Genomic DNA, 19552 nt, shown 5'->3' with positions numbered 1-19552 from the left:
GTGTCTGTGTGTTTCTCTGGGTGTGTGTCTGTGTATGTCTCTGGGTGTGTGTCTGTGTGTCTCTCTGGGTGTGTGCCCATGTGTGTCTCTGTGTGTGTCTGTGTCTCTCTCTGGGTGTGTGCCCGTGTGTGTCTCTGTGTGTCTGGGTGTGTGTCTCTCTGGGTGTGTGTCTGTGTGTCTCTCTGGGTGTGTGCCCGTGTGTATCTGTGTGTGTCTCTGGGTGTGTGCCTGTGTGTCTCTCTGGGTGTGTGCCTGTGTGTCTCTCTGGGTGTGTGTCCGTGTATGTCTCTGGGTGTGTGTCCGTGTGTCCCTCTGGGTGTGTGTCCGTGTGTCCCTCTGGGTGTGTGTCCGTGTGTCCCTCTGGGTGTGTGTCCGTGTGTCCCTCTGGGTGTGTGTCTGTGTGTCCCTCTGGGTGTGTGTCCGTGTGTCCCTCTGGGTGTGTGTCCGTGTGTCCCTCTGGGTGTGTGTCTGTGTGTCCCTCTGGGTGTGTGTCCATGTGTCCCTCTGGGTGTGTGTCCGTCTGTCTGTGTGTATGTCGTGCATGCTCTCACCTGCAGCAGCTGTACCTGGATGCACGGCAGGGCACCGGGCACGGTGAGGCTGCCCCACAGCCAGGCTCCCGGGCCAGCACAGATGCCCCCTTCCCCCGGGCTTGGTGCAGGCTCCCCGATGGCTCCTGAAACACAGAGCATGGCCTCCTGCATCCTCCAGGCACACGGCGCGTGGGCCCCTGCCCTCTGGGGTGGACCCTGCCTCACCCTGCACAACCACCAGCCAGGGGCACGTGGGGTCCCTGACACGTGGAGCACAGCGCTCTTGGGAGAAGGACGGACGGCAGCTGCCTCCCCCACCCGCCACCCCAACACCTGCTAAGCTGCTCTTTCGGTCCAACTTCCTCCACAAAAACCATCACTGTCTTGGTTTTATAACAATACACTTAAAAAAACATTGACCAGACAGAGTTTCCTAACCCCAGAAAGGGTTTCTCTGATGCAGAAACACGGCCCCAGCTGGCTCCACTGCCCACTCTCCCTGACCCTGGGAGGGTGGGTGCAGGCATGGGGAGCAGGGTACGGGCAGACGTGCTCGGGTGCAGGGGTGCCAGGGCGAGGTGCCTGGGCGACTGGTGGACACAGGCGGGGGCTCACTGCAGACGCCCCACCCTGGCCCCCACGCGGCCTCTGGGTCCACATTCTGGCCTCCGCTGGAATTTTACAGGAGCCCCATCATGCTTTCAAGACTTCCATCACCCCAGCACACTTCCCTGCTATGAACATGTCCATAAATGGGAATTCCACTTAAAGTTTAAGTGCACTTTCTAGGAGTGAATGTTCATGTGAAAAGCTGAGTTACTGCTGCAGTTATCAGTAGTGCAAACCCACTGGGAAGACATTACACTGCAAACTATGAAACATCAAAGGGGAAACCCCGCTGACGCTTGGAGGAGGGCACTGCCGGTGTGCTCCCAGGCAGCTCGTGTCTGTGTGAGCTTGGAAACTTGTCGAAACAATTTTTTAACGAAACGCTCACGTGCTTTAAACATACCTTCACCCCAACTCTGCAGCTGCAGACTCAGCTCATTTGCTTTGGACGAAGCCCACGTGGTACAGTCAGACATAACTGGAGGGTCTGACTTCATTTTACATCACGTGGACATACCTGCGTGCCAACTCGTGTTTCAAAGCGCATCAAGCCCCTGTCGTGAAACCACTGTGGAATAAATGAAGGCACGCCCCACGTAATGCGTCTTCTGACGCTACTTTTAAAAGCAGACAACATGTGGGGATGCCTCTGGTTGTTAAGAATCTGCCTTCCAATACAGGGGGTGGGGGTTCAATCCCTGGTCGGGGGACTAAGATCCCATACACCGTGAAGCAGCTAAGCCCGCGCACACCACAGCTAAGACCCAGCACGGCCAACTTTTTATAAAGTAGGCAAGGCTGACACGATGTGCCTCTCCTACTCATTACCAAGTCACATCATAAAGATGCGGTGAGTCTGAGCCCCCTCTCCTGGACACTGATGACACGGCACAAGCCCTGCTACCTCTGAGACCCCAGCTGGGATCCATTCACGCACGACTGTGGGCACACGTGCTGCTTAAACAGGAGAATAAGGGGAATCACGCGCACAGATCGGAAACGCCCTGGCTCCCTCTTGATGTCATGACTGAGGGTCTGCTTCACATTCAGTGGCAGATGGGTCCGTGGGACTCAAAAACAACTCCAGTTTTGGTCAGCGACTAGTACGTCACTGTGTTCACGAGATCAAGCCTGGTCAGCTCTGCCCGCTAAGTCAGCACACACTTAACTGAGCGAAGTCACACAGACCCTCCTTCCAGCACGCCTGCAGCCTGCGTGAGGGCCCGCGCCCCGCAGATGTCAGTCACTGTCAGAGGAGCCACTGCCGCTGGCACGGAGGGCGCGCAGCTGGGCCCCTGCCCCTCCCTCACCTGGGGGACCCCTTCCTCTCTCTCACCTGGGGGACCCCCTTCCCCTCCCTCACCCAGACCCCCTTCCCCTCCCTCACCTGGGGGACCCCCTGCCCCTCTCTCACCTGGGGACCCCCTTCCCACCCCTCACCTGGGGGACCCCTTCCTCTCTCACCCAGGACCCCTTCTCCTCTCTCACCCAGGGGCCCCTCTCCCGTGCAGAGAACATTTGAGCGGTCAGTGGACCACGGCCCGGCCCTTCCCCAGCCGTGTAGAAATGCATGATCTCAGGACAGGTCCACATGGGGGAGGCAAGGTGACGTGTCAGGCACCATGGCCGGGGACAAAGCACAGGGAAGCGTGTTTCTATGTGTCTGCAGTTCCACCAAAATCAAAGCTCCAGGGAAATACACGGCTGGCCCGGGGCTCTGGAAAAACCCATACTTACGCTCCTCCTCCTGCTGGCTCTCGGGCCTCGAGCTGGAGGTGGAGGTGGCGGTGGGGGTGGGAGCCTTCACACTCAAGGAGACGCTCCCCCCGCCTCACGTGGGAAGCCTGGACACTTGGCAGGCTCCAGACTTGTACTTCCCTTGAAAGCCAATACAGTGCTTGAATCACTGAGCAGGCAAACATACCCAACCACCCCTGGAGGGCACGGACAAGCCAGCAGGCTCGCTGTCCTGAACACAGGTAGATTCGGGGACATTTCTGCTGACCTTCCTGCGTGAGCAGAAGTCTTCTAGCTGAAAGTGAGTGGGGGGACATCAGCGTCTTCTGCAGCCCTGGGGAATCGGCAGGCCCAGAGCCCAGGCCTCGGGGGCCGGACAGAGCCCCCAGCCCAACTCGCCAGGCCCAGCCTCCAGTCGGGTGACTGGAGACACGCGGTACAAGGACCTGTACGCCGACAGGCACACTGCCCCAGCTCTGCAGCAAGTGTGAGCGCACACACACACACAGGGGAGGGACCAGGGCGAGGGAGAAGGTGCACGCAAGTAAAGGCCCGAGACACAAAGCCTCCCCGGGCGACACGAACAAACAGAGGCACAAACGTTCACGGTGTTTACGACTGAAAACTGGACACGTGCTAGACGCCAACTTGAAAGAAAATCAAGCTGGTAACGTCTAACCGAGTGATGACCCTGTCTGATATGTTTGCAAGTGTCCTAGCTTCTAAAAAGATAACGCTGAAGTATTAACGAAAACAGCAACAGAGAAAGAAAACCGCCCTACAGCCGCTGCCCCAGCAGCTCCACGGGCCCCACCCCGTCCAGGCCCCGCCCGCAACACCCAATGCCCCGGCCCAGCACACGCAGCCTCACCAGCGCGGCTCCCGGCGCCTCTCTGCTTCTTCTCCTTGGCTCGCTGGACGGACTGGCAATCAGTTCTCGCTGAGCCTCCACCTTCCTGAATCCAAAAAAAAGGCGTCGTCAGTCGGGACCCGAAAGCAGGGGGGCGACTGAGCACAGGGTCCGTTTCACGGTCAGAGATCGAACACCACGTCAGGCGACGGGGGCACTGAGTCATTGCTGCGACGTGACTCTGATCCACAGAACCAACGCTTATTCCTCCGGAGTCTAAAACGTATGAAACACCTCACACGGAAACCCGCCTGTCGTGAGCCGAAGACCCCTCTGCTGCCTAGAACACAGAGCCCGAGTCCTGGTGATCAGGACCCGACCACCGCCCCACAGCTTCAGGACAGCCCTCCACCTGCTCGGGACTGGGGCTGCACGGGGGGCCTCAGGTGGCGAAGCCAGGGAGGCTGGGGCTTCCCCGAGCACCCCATCCGAGGGCGCGGGGCTGGGAGCGCCGTGAGGACAGAGCTGACTCTCAACCCCGGGGGGCTCGGGCCTACCTGCGGGCCCCTCTCCGCGCGCCTTCCGGGCTTCCAGACACCGGGCTGGCCCCAGCCACACAGCTAGCAAGAACGGACAGGGTCGGGGTCAGCCTCACGCGCAGCTGGCCCTGGGCCTCGGCCACTGCTGCGTCCCTCACAGTGGACGCTGGCTCCACAGGTTAGCTCTCCATTAAACCGTGGCCAAGTAAGATTTAACTTTCTGAACATAAACATCACTATCGAATTTAACCTGCACCACAAAGAGAAACCTACTTGACTGCTCCCACCTGAGGCCGAGGCAAGACTCCCAAGGCTCTGAGGCCCGCTAAGCTGCAGGGAGCACGTAACTGACGCCAGCGCAGCCGTAACACGTTAACGGCAGCCTCACGGGTGGAGACGCCGTCATCACCTCCAGGGACAGAACGCCCAGGCCACTCTCCTTTCCTCGTCAGTTCTAACTGGTAATTTTCCTGGTTTTCACGTCCATAAACCTTTAGACACCACTGATGTCGCAATTCCTCTCGGTCAGGACTCCGTCTGAGGACCTGCCATTATGCGATGTGCTCAAGCACCAGGACATTTCAACAGTATGAACATCCCAGCTTTTCTCAGGAAAAGACACATTATCACCAGAACCACAGCACTCGAAAAGTGCTTTGTGTCGAAGCCCCTCATTTCAGAAATAACTGACAACTGAAGGCTCGGACAAGTTAAATGATTTGCTCAAGGTCATAAACACTAGTCCGTTCCAGATTTGAGACAGGAATTCAGGTTTCCAGACTTGTAGACGGAGGTCCGTGCTCCCGCAAGCCCCTAGGAAGCATCTGCAGTAGAGGGTTAATCCAGGACACCGCACGGTGGGGCAGGAGCCGAGCTAGGAGCTGGCGACCCCAAGGCGCCTCATACCAGGTAGAAGCCGCCGGTCCCCGCCGCGAGCCTGGCGTCTCTCCGAGGACCGCGCTCCTCCATGGGGCTGGACTCCGCAGGCCGCGACGCCCCTTGGCCTGGCTCCTGCTGCCAGCTGGGCTGGGGGCGGGGGGGTGAGTCTGGCTCCACCTTGATGGGCACCAGCGGCTCCGGAGCACTGCTGGCTCCCCGGGGGCCACTCGGGGTCAGAGCCTGGGGGTCCTGACCCAAGTTCTTCACGGGCACGGCCACCAGACAGCCCAGGGCCCCTGCGCCCATGGCCGGCATGTCGTCTGCGGCGAGGCCGCCCTGCTGGAAACCCATGGCTGCCGTCCCAAGAACGAGGGGGCTGTCCGGGCCAGGCGGGACATCGCCGTGGGCCACCAAGACCAGTGGGTCCATTGGCCCAAAGGAGGCCTGACCGGCAGGGAGGTCCGCTCCAAGAGAGGCGCCCACAGGAGTCACGTCGACGGTCAGGAGCCCAGCGCCCAGCGCTGCGTCGGGGGCCCCAGGGGCGGCACTGCCATCGGCCGGCGGGTCGGAGAAGAGGACCGCCAGGTCCACGTGGCTGAACTCGCCCTGCCCGGGGCTGCCAGGGTCACCGCCGGGCGTCAGTGTACTCGGAGCCCCCAGCGGAGGGAAGAGGTCTGAAAAGGAAGGGACACTGGTGACCGTGGGACCAGAGACGAGAGGGCCGTCTGTGCTTCAGATGCGGACATGACACACCAAAGGGACACGGACGCCCCGCCCCGTCCCCAGAGCCCCTGCCGGTCCCCGAAGGCGCCACACTCCGCAGGAAGGAGCCGCCGGCGACGCGCGGGGACTCAGAGCCTTGAGTCCCCAGGTCCTCCCCTGGCCGCTGAAGCTCCCCAAGTAACAGCGAGAGAAGGTTTCAGCCCAAGTCCTTCAGGCTTCGCTCCCCTTCACTCGCGTGGCCCTGCAGCGCCCGTGGAGACCAAGCCCCTCAAACAGCATGAACCACTGACCTCAGGCCGCGCTAACCCCGCAGCTCGGGGACTCTTCTGGGGTCGGCCGTGTCAGGCCACCTCTCAGCGTGCTCTCCACCTCTCCCGAGCTTGAGAGGGGAGGACGGGGAGGACGGCTGGGACCAGCTGGCCGGCAGGCCTGCAGAGATGCATGGTAGGCCCCGTGCACTGAGCCCCGGCCGTGGCCCCCTGGATGGAGCAGATCCCAACGGGCTTGGAGAGCTGTCCTGTTTCCAGACGCCCCCACCCCACAGCAGACACAGGCCTGGCCCCCAAGCGGCCTCCCCTGACCACAGCGGCATCTGTGCCCAGCACTCGAGTAAACTGCTCCTCGGTGAAGGAACGCCAGCCTGAGTTCACCCGTGGGGGAAGGGACAATGCAGACATTAAATGATGTCACTGAACATTCACACTGGAGTTCAGACACAAGAACACCCACCATCCCAAATCCTGGCGAGCACTCACCAAGGACCAAGCCACCAGGAAGACAGGACCATGAGAATCTGGCAGAGGAGCCAGCGGGGCTGCAACAGGCCTCTCCTAAAGCGGCCAGCACCCCCAACCTGGAGCAAACCCCAAGCTCACACCGCCCCATGGATGCTGCGGCAGAGCAGCTACAAGGTTCCAGTGGGGACCCAGGCAGGAAAGCTGCCACAGACGCCATCTCCGAGCAAACAAAGGACAGCCACGTGGAGAGCCTCTGCCTGCGCTGTGCTGCTATGCAGCTTAGACGCTGGGCCCGCCCACCGGGGCCTCAACGATCACTCAGCACCAGGGAACATTCTGGAGAGACGGTAGGGACTCTCTGAAGATGATAAAAATGGAAAGATGTCTCCTTCTCAAAACTTTCCAGTTTCCTAGATAACCTTGCTCAGTCAGCTCCCTATGAAAAGATCAAAAACGACAATAAGGTATTTCCATTGGTCATGTATGGATGTGAGAGTTGGACTATAAAGAAAGCTGAGCACGAAAGAACTGATGCTTTTGAACTGTGGTGTTGGAGAAGACTCTTGAGAGTCCCTTGGACTGCAAGGAGATCCAACCAGTCCATCCCAAAGGAGATCAGTCCTGAGTGTTCATTGGAAGGACTGATGTTGAAGCTGAAACTCCAATACTTTGGCCACCCAATGCAAAGAACTGACTCATTGGAAAAGACCCTGATGCTGGGAAAGATTGAAGGCGGGAGGAGAAGGGGACAGAGGATGAGATGGCTGGATGGCATCACTGACTCAATGGATATGAGTTTGGGTGAACTCTGGGAGTTGGTGATGGACAGGGAGGCCAGGCATGCTGCAGTCCATGGGGTCGCAAAGAGTCAGACACAACTGAGCAACTGAACTGAACTGAATCCAGGCAAACATCAAGAAACCCAACTTGCTCATAAATTTTCTATTTAGCATTTTGTTAATTCCGTAAGAGTTTACTGGAGACCTGCCATGTGCGAGAGCCACATATCCACAACCCGTACACAAACATTAACACCGACCACATGAAGGAAACCAGCCCCCTCCACAAAAGCACTGCCCTGCCTCACCTCCATCCAGTGTGACCCCACCCAGGACCACCGTGAGGGGACCCAACCCCTCCAGGGCCAGGCAGGGCTCCTCCACGACAGACACATACTCCCCAGCACCTACAGTCACGTCGAGCCATGAATCCCTGCCTACCCACAACAGACTCCCTCACCTACCCGACACAAGACCACGTCCCCTCTCAGGCCCAGGACGTCCACGCCCGACACGAGACCACGTCACCTCACAGACGTGGACGTCCATGCCCGACACGAGACCACGTCACCTCACAGACCCAGGACATCGACGCCCGACACGAGACCACGTCATGTCACAGACCCGGGACATCGACGCCCAACACAAGACCATGTCACCTCACAGACCCAGGACATCGACGCCTGACACGAGACCACGTCATGTCACAGACCCGGGACATCGACGCCCAACACAAGACCATGTCATCTCACAGACCCAGGACATCGACGCCCGACACGAGACCACGTCGCGTCACAGACGTGGACACTCCCAGTCCCCTTCCTGACACATGCCCTGCACTCCAGTTCGCCCCCCAGGGTCACAGAGCTGGGCAGGGGCTATTTCCAAGGAGGGCAGGCAGCCCCGAGCAGAGTCCAGCGGCAGCTGGTCAGGTGACTGCAGCTAGGACTTCTCCCTCGAGGCGCTGCAAGAGCAGCACACCACCAGGCTCCAGGGAGCAGCTGCTGTCCGGCCACCCAGCCCCTGCACGCCACGCCTGGGGGCCTGGGCTCATGGTCGGAAAGCCAGGCTGCCAAGTGCCCAGCGCCCGGGGGACAGGACGGCCAGGGCCGTGTGCAGAGTCACCGCAGGACTCATCGCAGTTCGCACTCTGCCCCCGCGCTCATCCAGAACAGTCTGTCCTGTCCCCACGAAGTCCCAGGCAGGGCTGGACAGGCAGAGCTGGAGGGGACGGGGCAGTGGAGGGGCAGCTCGGCACACAGGATGAGGTAAAGGTGAGCTTCAGGAGCCCTGACTGCCCAGGCGAGGCGGGGGAAGCCCGAGGTGAGAGGGTCAGGGCAGCACAGGCAGACGCGGGGCCGCGGGCGCGGCAGCCACGCACCCTGGGCTGGGCACCCAGGACACAGCGCGCGGCTGCACCCGGCACACACCCTTGGGCCGCCAGGGGCCCACCTGGGTGCCTGCGGTGCTGCCTGAGCATGTGGGCCTTCATGCTGTGCTTGGAGGCGAAGAGCCGGTCGCAGCTGGACACCGGACACCTGCTCTTTGGGGCAGCCACGTCCTGCAGGTGCTTCTTGGAGTGGATGTAGAGACTGCTCCGCGCCGAGAACCTGGCACAGCACCCTGGGGAGAGAGGACAGCCGCGTGAGGCACCAGGGCCCCCTGCCCCGGGCAGCAACCCGAGACACCCTGACAGCCGCACGTGCCCCGGATGTGACTGCTCCCCCAGCCTCGGGGGCCACGCCAACATCTCCCGCCTTGCACCGCCAAGGTCACACCGACCACCGCTGCTATGCTGTTACTGGAAGAAAACCCATGACCCTGTGACATCCAGGCTGCAGATCATCCCCACTGACCCCAGAAGCGACCTCCTCCCGTGTCACCACTGAAAAGCCACTGCCAGGTGGGTCGGGCAGACGGCCAGGAACCAGAAGGAAGGGGCCCAGAGCTAGGCCTGCCTGGCTGGTGGCCCATGCCCACCAGGGTCTGCACAGCATGGACGGTGCTGGGACTCAGGGACATCAGCAAACCTGCAGAGACCGTCGCCCAGCCTCCATGGCCAGGCCCCATCGCCGTCTCAGCACGGCGGTAGGTGGCCAGCTGCCCTCACCGAGGGGGACAGCAGCCCACCAAGGTGGACAGGGCTGGGCTGCCCAGCACCGGGCCTGAGGGCAGCGTCCGCCTGCGGGGCAGGAACAGGTCTCAGGAGAGACGTCACATTCGAGGTGACGAGGGGCAGGCCCGTCACAGCCATGAAGGCCTGAGGCCGAGCGTCTGCGGATGGCCCCGCATGTGCTGTCTGTCCATAAAGTGGGGATGGGACGGGGCTCCCGGGTCAGGAAGGATGGCTCGGGACATGAGGGGCTCTTACAGGGAAAGAGGCTCTGGAGCAAGGACACAGCCGCAGGAGCCAGGGTCGGCTGCCTCTGAGATGAATTCTGAACTGAGGTCATTTGCAAACAAAACTTCAAACCTGTTTCCTGAGGTCAGACTCAGGACAGGGCACTTGGGAAACACAAGAAACAGAAGAGACCCCTCTGGCCTCAGGCCCAGGGTTCCCAGGGTGGGCATGCTGGGCTCCCACCTCTCCAGCCAGGACCTTCAGACAGGCCAGCCACACGGCAGTGGTGCTGAGCACACTTCCGGTCACACCGCTCTCCTGAGGACCGGCCTGACCACAGCAGGGACATCCTCCCGGCTCCTGCCAGAAGGTTCAACAGGGAACACGATGCTGGGTGGCCAAAGGGTTTGTTCGACTTTCTCCCTAAGATGGCTATAGGAGCGCTTCGCTGTCTATGACTTCATCCAGACAATTTTGTTAGACTGTATTGTGACAGCGGTCAAATCGGTGTGCATAAAAAGAAACCAAAAAGGCACGAAGACCGGTGAGTGTGTGGCCATTCTAACACTGAAGACGGAGGGAAAGGAACAAGTCCAGCATATCGTGCTTTGTTATTCGAGAAAAATAAAAATGCAGCTGAGACGCAGAAAGAGATTTGCGCAGTGTACAGAGAAGGTGCAGTGGCTGCTCAAACGTGGAGACTCCTTGCTGGACGGTGCTCCACGGTTGGGAAGATCGGCTGAAGTTGAAAGCAACCAAACTCACACTCTCAGAACAGCCAATGGAACCCACGGGAGGACAGCAGACTCACTCGAAACACCCGCAGCGCGCCATGAGAGCCATCTGTGCCGCCTTGGCGATGTTCACAGCTCTGATGCCTGGGTTCCACACACACACAAACCTCGCTGACGATATACTACATGGGACTCTCCACTGAAACATAATGAAAACTTTCCACTCTTAAAGCACACTGTGACAAGCGACGACAAGCGCATACCGTACAAGACTGTGGAGCGGAAGAGGCCCTGGGGTGAGTGACACGCGCCGCCACCCGCCACACCAAGGCCGGTCTCCACCCAAGAAGGCGATGGAGTGAATATGGTGGGACTGGAAGGGAGTCCTCTGTTACGGGCTCCTTCCAGAAAACCAGACGATTCATTCCAGCGAGTACTGCTCCCAACAAGACCAAGTGAAAGCAGCACTCAAGGAAAGAGTGTGTGGAGTCGGGTGACAGAAAACACATGCTCTTCCCTGGATAACCAACACCGTGTGCTTCTTTGATGACCAGACAAAAACCGTCACAGCTCGGCTGGGAAGCTCTGATTCACCCTCCCTACTGACCAGACACAGCACCTTCAGAGGTCCATTTACTTGATCTGCACAAAACTCTCTCAGTGGAAGAAATTTCAATTCCCTGGAAGACTGCAAAAGGCATCTAGAAGAGCTCTTTGCTCAAAGAGATAAAAAATGAGCAATCAGAATCCAACAGCACATTAAAAGGGTCACATACTACAATCTAGTGGGATCCTTCCCAGTGATGCAAGGGTTTTCAGGACCCACACCACACCGACAGTGGAAGAATAAAATACATGATTATCTCAATGATGCAGAAAAAGCTTCTGACAAATCCAACATCCATTTATGATAAACACTTCAGAAGGTGGGTACGGAAGGAACAAACCTCAACATAATAAAGGCCATATATAGCAAACCTTCACTTCACACAACAAACTAACATCACACTACACGGTGAAAAGCTGACAGCATTTCCTCCAAGACCAGGAAAAACACAAGGATGCTCACCCTTGCCCACTTTTGTTCAGTACAGTGTTGCAAGTCCTAGCCAGGGCCACCAGAAGAAAAAGAAGCAAAGGGAACTCAAAACTGGAAAAGAAGAATGCAAACTGTCACTCTTTGCAGATGACACGGTACTACACACAGAAGACCCTAAAGATGCCACCAGAAAACTGCCTGCACTCACCAGGGAATCTGGTGAAGTTGCAGGTTAAAAAATTAATGCACAGCCACCTGCTGCATTTCTATAGACTAACATCAAGAGATCAGAAAAGGAAATTCAAGGAACAATTCCATTTATCATCATATTAGAAAAAATAAACTATGCAGGAATAAACCTACCTAAAGAGACAAAACACACGTATTCCAAAAACTATAACATGCTGGTGAAAGCAAAGATACAAACAGATATACCACATCCACGGAGCAGAAGAATCAATACTGTCAAAATGACAAAATACTACCCAAGGCAATCTACAGATTCAGTGCAATCCCTATCAAATCACCAACAACATTTTTCACAGAACTGTAACAAAAAAATTTTTTAAATTTGTAATGGAGACACAATAGACCCTGAATCATGAAAACAATCTTGAGAAAGGAAAGTAGAGCTGGAGGACTCAAGCTCCTTGACTTTGTTCGGATTACACTACAAAGATACAGGCATCAAAACAGTAAGGTACGGGCAGAAATATAGAAACAGATCAATGAACAGGATAGAAAGCCCAGAAACAAACCCACACACTAAACAGGCCATTAAGCAGCAACAAAGGAGACAAGACCACACGACGTTGCAAAGACAATCTTCAAAAAATGGTGCTGGGAAAACTGGATGGCTACATGCTAAAAATTAAAAAAGAATTAGATCATTCTTTTACACCATTCACAAAGATAAGCTCCAAATGGATTAAAGACCTAAACGTGAGACTGCTGCTGCTGCTAAGTCGCTTCAGTCGTGTCCGAATCTGTGTGACCCCACAGACAGCAGCCCACCAGGCTCCCCGTCCCTGGGATTCTCCAGGCAAGAGTACTGGACTGGGGTGCCACTGCCTTCTCCGAAATTTGAGACTAGACACTATACAACTCCTAGAGGAAAACAGAGAACATCCTCTGAAATGGATTGCAGCAGTATCTTTTTCAATCCATCTCTCAGAATAATGGAAATAAAAACAAAAATAAAAAAAAAAAGGGGGGACCTAATTAAACTCAAAAGCTCCTGCATAGCAGAGGAAACCATAAAACAAAAAGACAACCCACAAAAAGGGAGAAAATATTTGCAAACGATGTAACTGACACAGGCTCAGTCTCCAAAATTTATAAACAGCTCTTAAGACTTAGCATCATCAAAACAAAGAACCCAACCAGAAAATGGGCAGACCTAAATGGACATTTGTCCAAGGACGACATACAGATGGCCAAGAGGCACATGAAAAGATGCTCAGTATCGCTAATTATCAGAGAAATGTAAATAAAAACTACAGTGAGGCGCCACTTCACACCACTCAGAAGGACCATCATCAAAAAATCCACAAACCGGGCTTCCCTGACGGCTCAGTGGCGAAGAAGCCGCCTGTCGATGCAGGAGAGTCAACTTCAATCGCTGGCCTGGGAAGATCCCACCCGTCCTAGAGTGACTAAGGCCACGCACGTGCCATGACTGCTGAGCCTGTGCTCCAGCGCCCAGGAGCTGCAACCACTGAAGGCCATGGGCCACAGCGAGAGAAGCCACCACACCCCACAGCGATAAGCAGCCCCTGCTCGCCGCAACTAGAGAAGAGCCCGCGTGGCAACAGAGGCCCCGCACAGGCACACACAACTAACCAAATCCACAAACAGTAAGTGCAGGAGAGGACGTGGAGGGAACGGAACCTCCTACACTGTTGGTGGGAATGGGAACTAGTACAGCCGCTATGCAACACTGTGGAGGTCCTTAAACAACTAAAAACAGAGCCACCGTAAGACCGTGCAACCCCACTCAGGAGCATATATCTGGAGAAAAACATGATCCAAATGGATATGCGCACCACAGTGTTCACTGCAGCACTGCCTGCAAGAGCCAGGACGTGGAGGGAAGCTGTCCGTCGACAGGGGAACAGATAAAGGCGGTGTGGGGCGTGCCTGTCGAGCTTACGGGCGCCGAGGGAGGACGGGGGAGGGGGTGGAGCGCCCCGTGCACACGCTGTGTGTTTCACACATGTGAGCAACAAGGCCCCACTGCACAGCACACGGGGCCCCGCTCAGGGTCACGGGGTCACCTAGGGGGGCCTGGGGGAGAAGGAACGCGCGTGTGTGGCCGGTCCCTTCCTCGTCTACCTGAAACTCTCACAACACTGCTAAGGACTAACTAGGTGGCCTCCCAGATAAAATGAAAAGCTAAAGAAAAAAGAACAGGGGCACAAGGAAATGCTGGCCTGTTGATGGGACTACACCGCAAGAATGTAACTTTGATTCATAAGAGTTGCTGACACAAGCGGTTTTCCAATGACCCACCACTCCCTGCATCCAGTGGAAGATGGGCGTGCATTCAGGACCTGAATGAAGACGCCTTCTGTTTGACTGGTTTGGTACGGAATGAGGCTACTGCAGAACGTGGGAAAATGGGAGGCTCCGGTTTCTAACCAAAACGGAAACAACTGTCCAAGCTGCATTTGTTTTGACGTCCTTGCTGCAAATGAACCAGAGAGCACGGCTGGCGGGGAACACAAGGGCTTCCCCAAACGCTGTGAATGCCAGCAGCCGTGTTCTTACTGGGCTACGAGACCCTGAAATAAAGAATGCTACGTGGGGGGAAAAAGTTTGGGGAAGACGGAATTATGATGCAGGCTGAAAAATGCCAAAAGGTAGTTGAACAAAACGGTGAGTAACGAATTCAGTAGAGTTCTTGGTGAATGTGAGAAACGTGTCTTTTATTTTTACTTAAAAGCTGAAGGAACCTTTTGGCCAGCCCAAAGGGTCTCACTTTTGCCTGGGTTTCCCTGACGCCCAGCAGCACGCGCGCATCCACATGTGTCAATGACCAGCTCTTCCCAAGTGTCGCGGTCTACCGAGATGCACGTGACCTCTTCACAGAGACACTCCCACAGCCCTCACGCTGCACCCCGCCCAAGGGAGAGGCAGCAACAACCCTCCAGCAACACACTGCCCTGCGGACCCCCACTCCTGCCCGCCCTCCCAGGGGGCCGCACACACCTGCACCGGGAGAAGCCCCCCCAGGCCCAGGCCGTCCTCAGCCCGCCACCGGCACTTCTGTCTCCAACCCCTCCCCAGCTCCTGGGAGCCACGCTCCCACCCCAGCACAGTCTGGGTGACTGCCGCCACATCCCCAGCACCCCACACGTTAGCTGTGCGCCTGTGGCCCGCCCCCCAACTGGAGCCCTGCAGAGACGCAGTTCTGTGTCTGGTCAGACCACCAGGGCACCTTTGCTACATCCCAGGAAACGCTCAGCCTCAAGTGGGTCTGCAGTGTCTCCTTCGAAGGGCACTCTCCCCACAGGATGACGCCAAATCCTCATGAGCGTCCAGCCAGCGGGGACTCGGCAGAGCCACAGCCCTGGCCCTGGGCCCAGCAGCTGGACTCTGCACCTGCTTGCTAGCACCCTGCTCTGCTCCCAAGACGCACACCCCGGCTAAGACCAGCCGAGCCACCCCATGCCCTGGCCCACATGGCACCTCAGACGCTTCCACCCGCAGCGCCAGGTGGCCATGGGGCTGCTCACACCCACCTTCCACAGGACAGGCGAAGGGCTTGGTGCCCAGGTGGGTGACGCTGTGGCCCTTCAGGTGCTCGGCCCGGGTGAACGACTTGCCACAGCCCTCGACGGGGCAGGGGAACCGGCGGTCATCGTCATGCTTCCTGCAGGACAGATGGCAGTGAGGGTGACCACGCACATCACCACCGCGGCCACAGCTCTGCAAGATGCACCCACCACGAGCTCTCACACAGGGGAACGCGACACAGCTCAGCAGAGCCTGGATTTGGTCTCCAGCCCTCACAGGCAGAAGTCCTCCTTCCTGATGGAGCCGACCATAGTCAGACTCGGAGCTTCCAGCAGGAAGGAGCAGCCGCCTCCCCGCTCAGCCGCCCGCTACCACACACACGCGGCAGGGCATGTCGCCTGACACGCACACCGCCTTTCTCCACGTAGGTCCCTCAGCCCCGGCTGTGCCAGGACAGAACAGCTCCCAGCTCTCTGGGTCCCCAGGCAAAACAGGAGGACCAGCAATTCAGCATCAGAGCTGCTGCGAGGCCGAACACGGGACAAAGGCCAAGCGCCGAGGGCCACCTGCCAAGGCCCAGTCCCTCAAGGGTCAGCACAACCACGGAGGTGATGACGGCACGAGGAAGGGGAAGTCCGTAACCTTAACTTTTCTAAAAACCAAACTGAATGTTAAGCATACTAACTAAATTTAAAAACAAGTACACACAGAAAAAACTAACTTTAAGTGATCGGATTCTGTGTGGTTTTTCCTTATAACTTTCTGAATTTCCCAAGTTATCCACACTTGTTTTTTATAACTTAAATCCACAGATTATCCCATCCACAGGCTTCTGCTACTGACCAGTAACTCACTCGTTTTCAAAACGAAGAATTCAACGCAAATGTAAAGGTTACCTCTTGTGCCTCAAGAGCTTAGACATGCTGGTGAAGGTCCAGCCACAACTGTCAGAGTCACAGATAAAAGGTCTTTCACCTTAGAAAGAAAAACAACGCCTTGTGATTACACCCGGGAACTGCGCAGATGGCGGGCGGGGGCCAGACGTCCCTGGCTCGGTACCTGTATGGCTTCTCAGGTGGATTTTCAGGCGACAGGCTTTGTCGTACTGTTTGCTGCATCCAGGAAAGGAGCAGGAAAAAAGTTCTTGTTCCCGGAAGTGGGCCCGGTTGTGGGAAAACAGAGCGCTCACGGTGATGAATGTCTTCTCGCAGCCTGAACAGAGAAACACAGAGCCTGCTCACTGGCGGGACAGAAGGCTCGTTACAGAGCTAACCCAGTCACCGCCCCGGGCTCTGCTGGCCCCGGGGCAGACAGGAGGAGAACAACTCGGGGGCCTCCCTGGAGGCTGAAGTCGGGGTGGCTCAGGGCAGTTCACAGGCCACCTGCCCCAGGTGGCCACCTGATCGTCCTTCGATGCAGCCATCAGCTCCCAGCTCAGCACGACAGACCCTCCGGGTGTGGTGGGAACTCAACAACCCATTAAACCCAACAAGATGAACCAGATACTAAGAAACCAGATTCTGTCTGGCGAGTCTGAAAGGGCTGCCAGCCACTGCAGTAACACCTGAGGTTCTCCCACCTGCGGAGTCAGGCACCCCCCCCCCCCCCCCCGACCCCGCCAACCCTGTGCATCCTCCCAGAGGCAGACGGGCCCCTGCCGCGAGCTCCTCCCTCTGGCCCATCTCCTCAGGGTTTCCTGCTCTGTCACGAGTCACCGGGCTCATTTGCGCTTACATGGCCTTTTCCCACCTGCATCTTCAACCCGGGCTGACCCACGGGCTTCGAACATCACTAAGCTCTCCATTGGGGAGAGACAGAAGTCATCAGCTCCTTCCCTGATGGCTCCCTGGTTAAGAATCCACCTGCAATGCAGGAGACCCAGATTTGATCCCTCGATCAGGAAGATCCCCTGGAGAAGGAAATGGCAACCCACTCGAGTATTCCTGCCTGGGAAATCCCATGGACAGAGGAGCCTGGAAGAAAAAGCACACTGTCCATGGAGAAGCAGGGCTGGACGCGACTTAGCTACTAAACAACCAGCTCTCCTTCGACAGAAAAGGTCAGTGCTCACACCGGCAGGACCCACGAGGCTGCAAGATGCCCGTGAGCGGTGGGCGCTATGGCCCCTCCCGGGGCCGCCACGGGCGCAAAGCCCGGTGCCCCTCCTCTCTGCAGTGACACCAAGCGGGGAAACGCTCATCTCCCCAAACGCCCCCCCCAACCCTTCCTCACAGACACTTCTGTCTCTCCCCAGCGGCCCCGGCCAATCCTCACTTTGGCTGCCCCTCGGTCAGGCAGACACTTTTAAACAAGCAAAGTTGGAATCTGCCTCAGCAAGATGCACCCTCCGCCAACCAACAGAGAAGCCACCGGACCCAGCGCCTCAATCCTCCCTACCTGGAGCCACTCAGCGACCCACAGCCTCCACCTGAGTCAGCCCTCAGGCCCCTGCGGTCTGGAACACTCCACTGGTCCCTCTCCTCCTTCTGCCCACCCGGGACAGACACCCCACAGATCATTCACCTCAAAACCCCCAGGGTGACCCCGTGCCCAAAGCACGTGGATCCCTGACCCTGCTAGCACTGTGATCAGATGGACGCCCTCTGAGCTTTTCACTAGAGCGGTCTGTAAGCCACCCTCAGGAGCCGAGGCCCGGACAGAGGCAGAGTGCGCCCTCCAGCCAGGCTCTCCAAGGAGACGGGGTGCACAGGGCACAGGGGAAGGTCAGAGAGAATTCCCTAACATCTGACTTTTCTTCCGCTCTTTCAAGATCCCTCATTCCAGTACACTTCCGTAACCTGGACCCTATGCGGAGCGCACTCCCGGTCCACAGCACATCAACCAACCGCGGGGCGCACACTCCAGCTTCTCTTTTAAGGAAGGCCCTCCAGAAGCCTCCCACCTGCCCACATTCTGCCTTGGCTCCGCAGCCGGCCCCGGCCCCCAAGCCCCGCCTTCGCAGGCACACGCCCTCCGTTGCTGGAGCGGAGAGTTCACGGACACCCACCCACCGGACCCACCTCGCCGGGAGTCTCCATCTGAAGATGAAGACGAGTTTCAGAACTTCACACAACCACGAAGTCCAAACGAAACAAAAGTTTTAACGGCCTAAAAGGCGGATGCGCCGCACCGGGTGATGACCCCTGGGGAGCCCTAATGTCTCGCCCCGGCTGCGCGGCGACCCAGCGTTCCTGCAGCCCCGGGCGCGCGCCCGCAAGCCGGACTGAGCGTTTCTCAGTGACCAGACCTGCCTCAGGCTCCGTCGGTGGGAAGACGCCTTGTGGTCTCGCTCAGCGGACGCACCCGCACCCGGGGGAGGGCTCCTAGATTCCTCGAGCTACTTCGCAGCCAAGCGGGGTCCGGGAGCCGCCGCGACCCCGGGGCGGGAGGAAAGGAGACACCGCGCCCCGCCCGCGCCGCTCACCAGGAAAGTCGCACTTGTACGGCCTCTCGGGCTCGAAGTGGCTGCGCTGGTGCGAGCTGAGCTTGGCGTGCGTGGGGAAGCGCTCAGCGCACACCTCGCACTTGAACAGGCTCTCCTGCTCGTGCGCCTTCATGTGCGCCTTGAGGTTGTACACGGTGGTGAACTTCTTGCCGCAGCCGCCCACCGGGCAGCCGAACGGCCGCAGCTTGTCGTGCGACTGCAGGTGCCGCTTGAGCTTGTAGGACGTGGTGAAGGCCCAGCCGCAGCCGTCCAGCGGGCACTTGAAGGGCCGCCGGCCCTGGCCACTGCCGTGCGTGAGCAGGTGCACCTGGAGCTGGTGCTTCTTGGCGAAGGCGAGCGCGCACTGCGGCTCGGGGCAGCGGTAGCCGGGGCCGGCGGGCGCGCGGCGGGCCTCGGCCGGGCCGGCGGCCTCTTGGCCGGGGGGCGGGCCCCGGGACGGAGCGGCCAGCGCAAGGACGCCGCGCTCCAGGCGCACCAGCAGGTCCTGGGGGCCGCCGAGGGGCGCGGCACCGGGGGACGGCGCGGGCCGGCCGGCCGGGCTCGAGGCGGCGCGCGGCTCGGGCTCCGGCTCCCGCCGCCCCGGGGCCGCGGCCGCGCCGCGCGCCACGTCCAGCAGCAGCACGAGAGAGTCGCCGCCGCCGGCGGCCGGCGGCCCGGCCTCCCCGCAGCGCGGGCCCCGCGCGCCGCCCTCGGGCTCCCGCAGCAGCAGCAGGCGGCGGCGCGCGGGGCCCGGGGCCCTGCGGGGCCGCCCGGGGCGCCCGCCGAGCTGGGGCCCGAGCGCGTCCGGGGCGGCGGCAGAGAGCAGCGCCGGCGCGTCCATCTTGGGCCGCTGCGCGTCCAGCCACCGCCTCGCCGGAAGCACCGCCCCG

General features: G+C 58.6%; 1 protein-coding gene across 4 annotated transcripts in view; it reads right to left on the bottom strand.

Annotated features, from left to right (window-relative positions):
- ZXDC (ZXD family zinc finger C) overlaps nt 1–19552 on the bottom strand; it is a 23988-nt gene extending 4436 nt beyond the window's left edge. The window contains exons 1-9 of one of the 4 annotated variants that reach the window (XM_088831826.1): nt 18663–19540; nt 16298–16450; nt 16135–16213; nt 15244–15374; nt 8839–9009; nt 5175–5821; nt 4287–4349; nt 3751–3835; nt 552–676 (exon numbers count right to left, since the gene is read on the bottom strand). In XM_088831826.1, the coding sequence (XP_088687952.1) occupies nt 552–676; nt 3751–3835; nt 4287–4349; nt 5175–5821; nt 8839–9009; nt 15244–15374; nt 16135–16213; nt 16298–16450; nt 18663–19503 (2295 nt within the window). In that variant the 5' untranslated portion in view covers nt 19504–19540. Of the gene's footprint in view, nt 1–551; nt 677–3750; nt 3836–4286; nt 4350–5174; nt 5822–8838; nt 9010–15243; nt 15375–16134; nt 16214–16297; nt 16451–18662 lie in introns of all 4 variants that reach the window. The other 3 variants (XM_055413407.2, XM_055413406.2, XM_055413405.2) reach the window with 3 other exon arrangements.

This window comes from Moschus berezovskii, chromosome 24, assembly GCF_049115385.1.
Source record: "Moschus berezovskii isolate FMDL1 chromosome 24, NW_MosBer_1.0, whole genome shotgun sequence".
Lineage (NCBI taxonomy): Eukaryota > Metazoa > Chordata > Mammalia > Artiodactyla > Moschidae > Moschus > Moschus berezovskii.
This window is presented reverse-complemented; position numbering and strand designations above follow the sequence as displayed.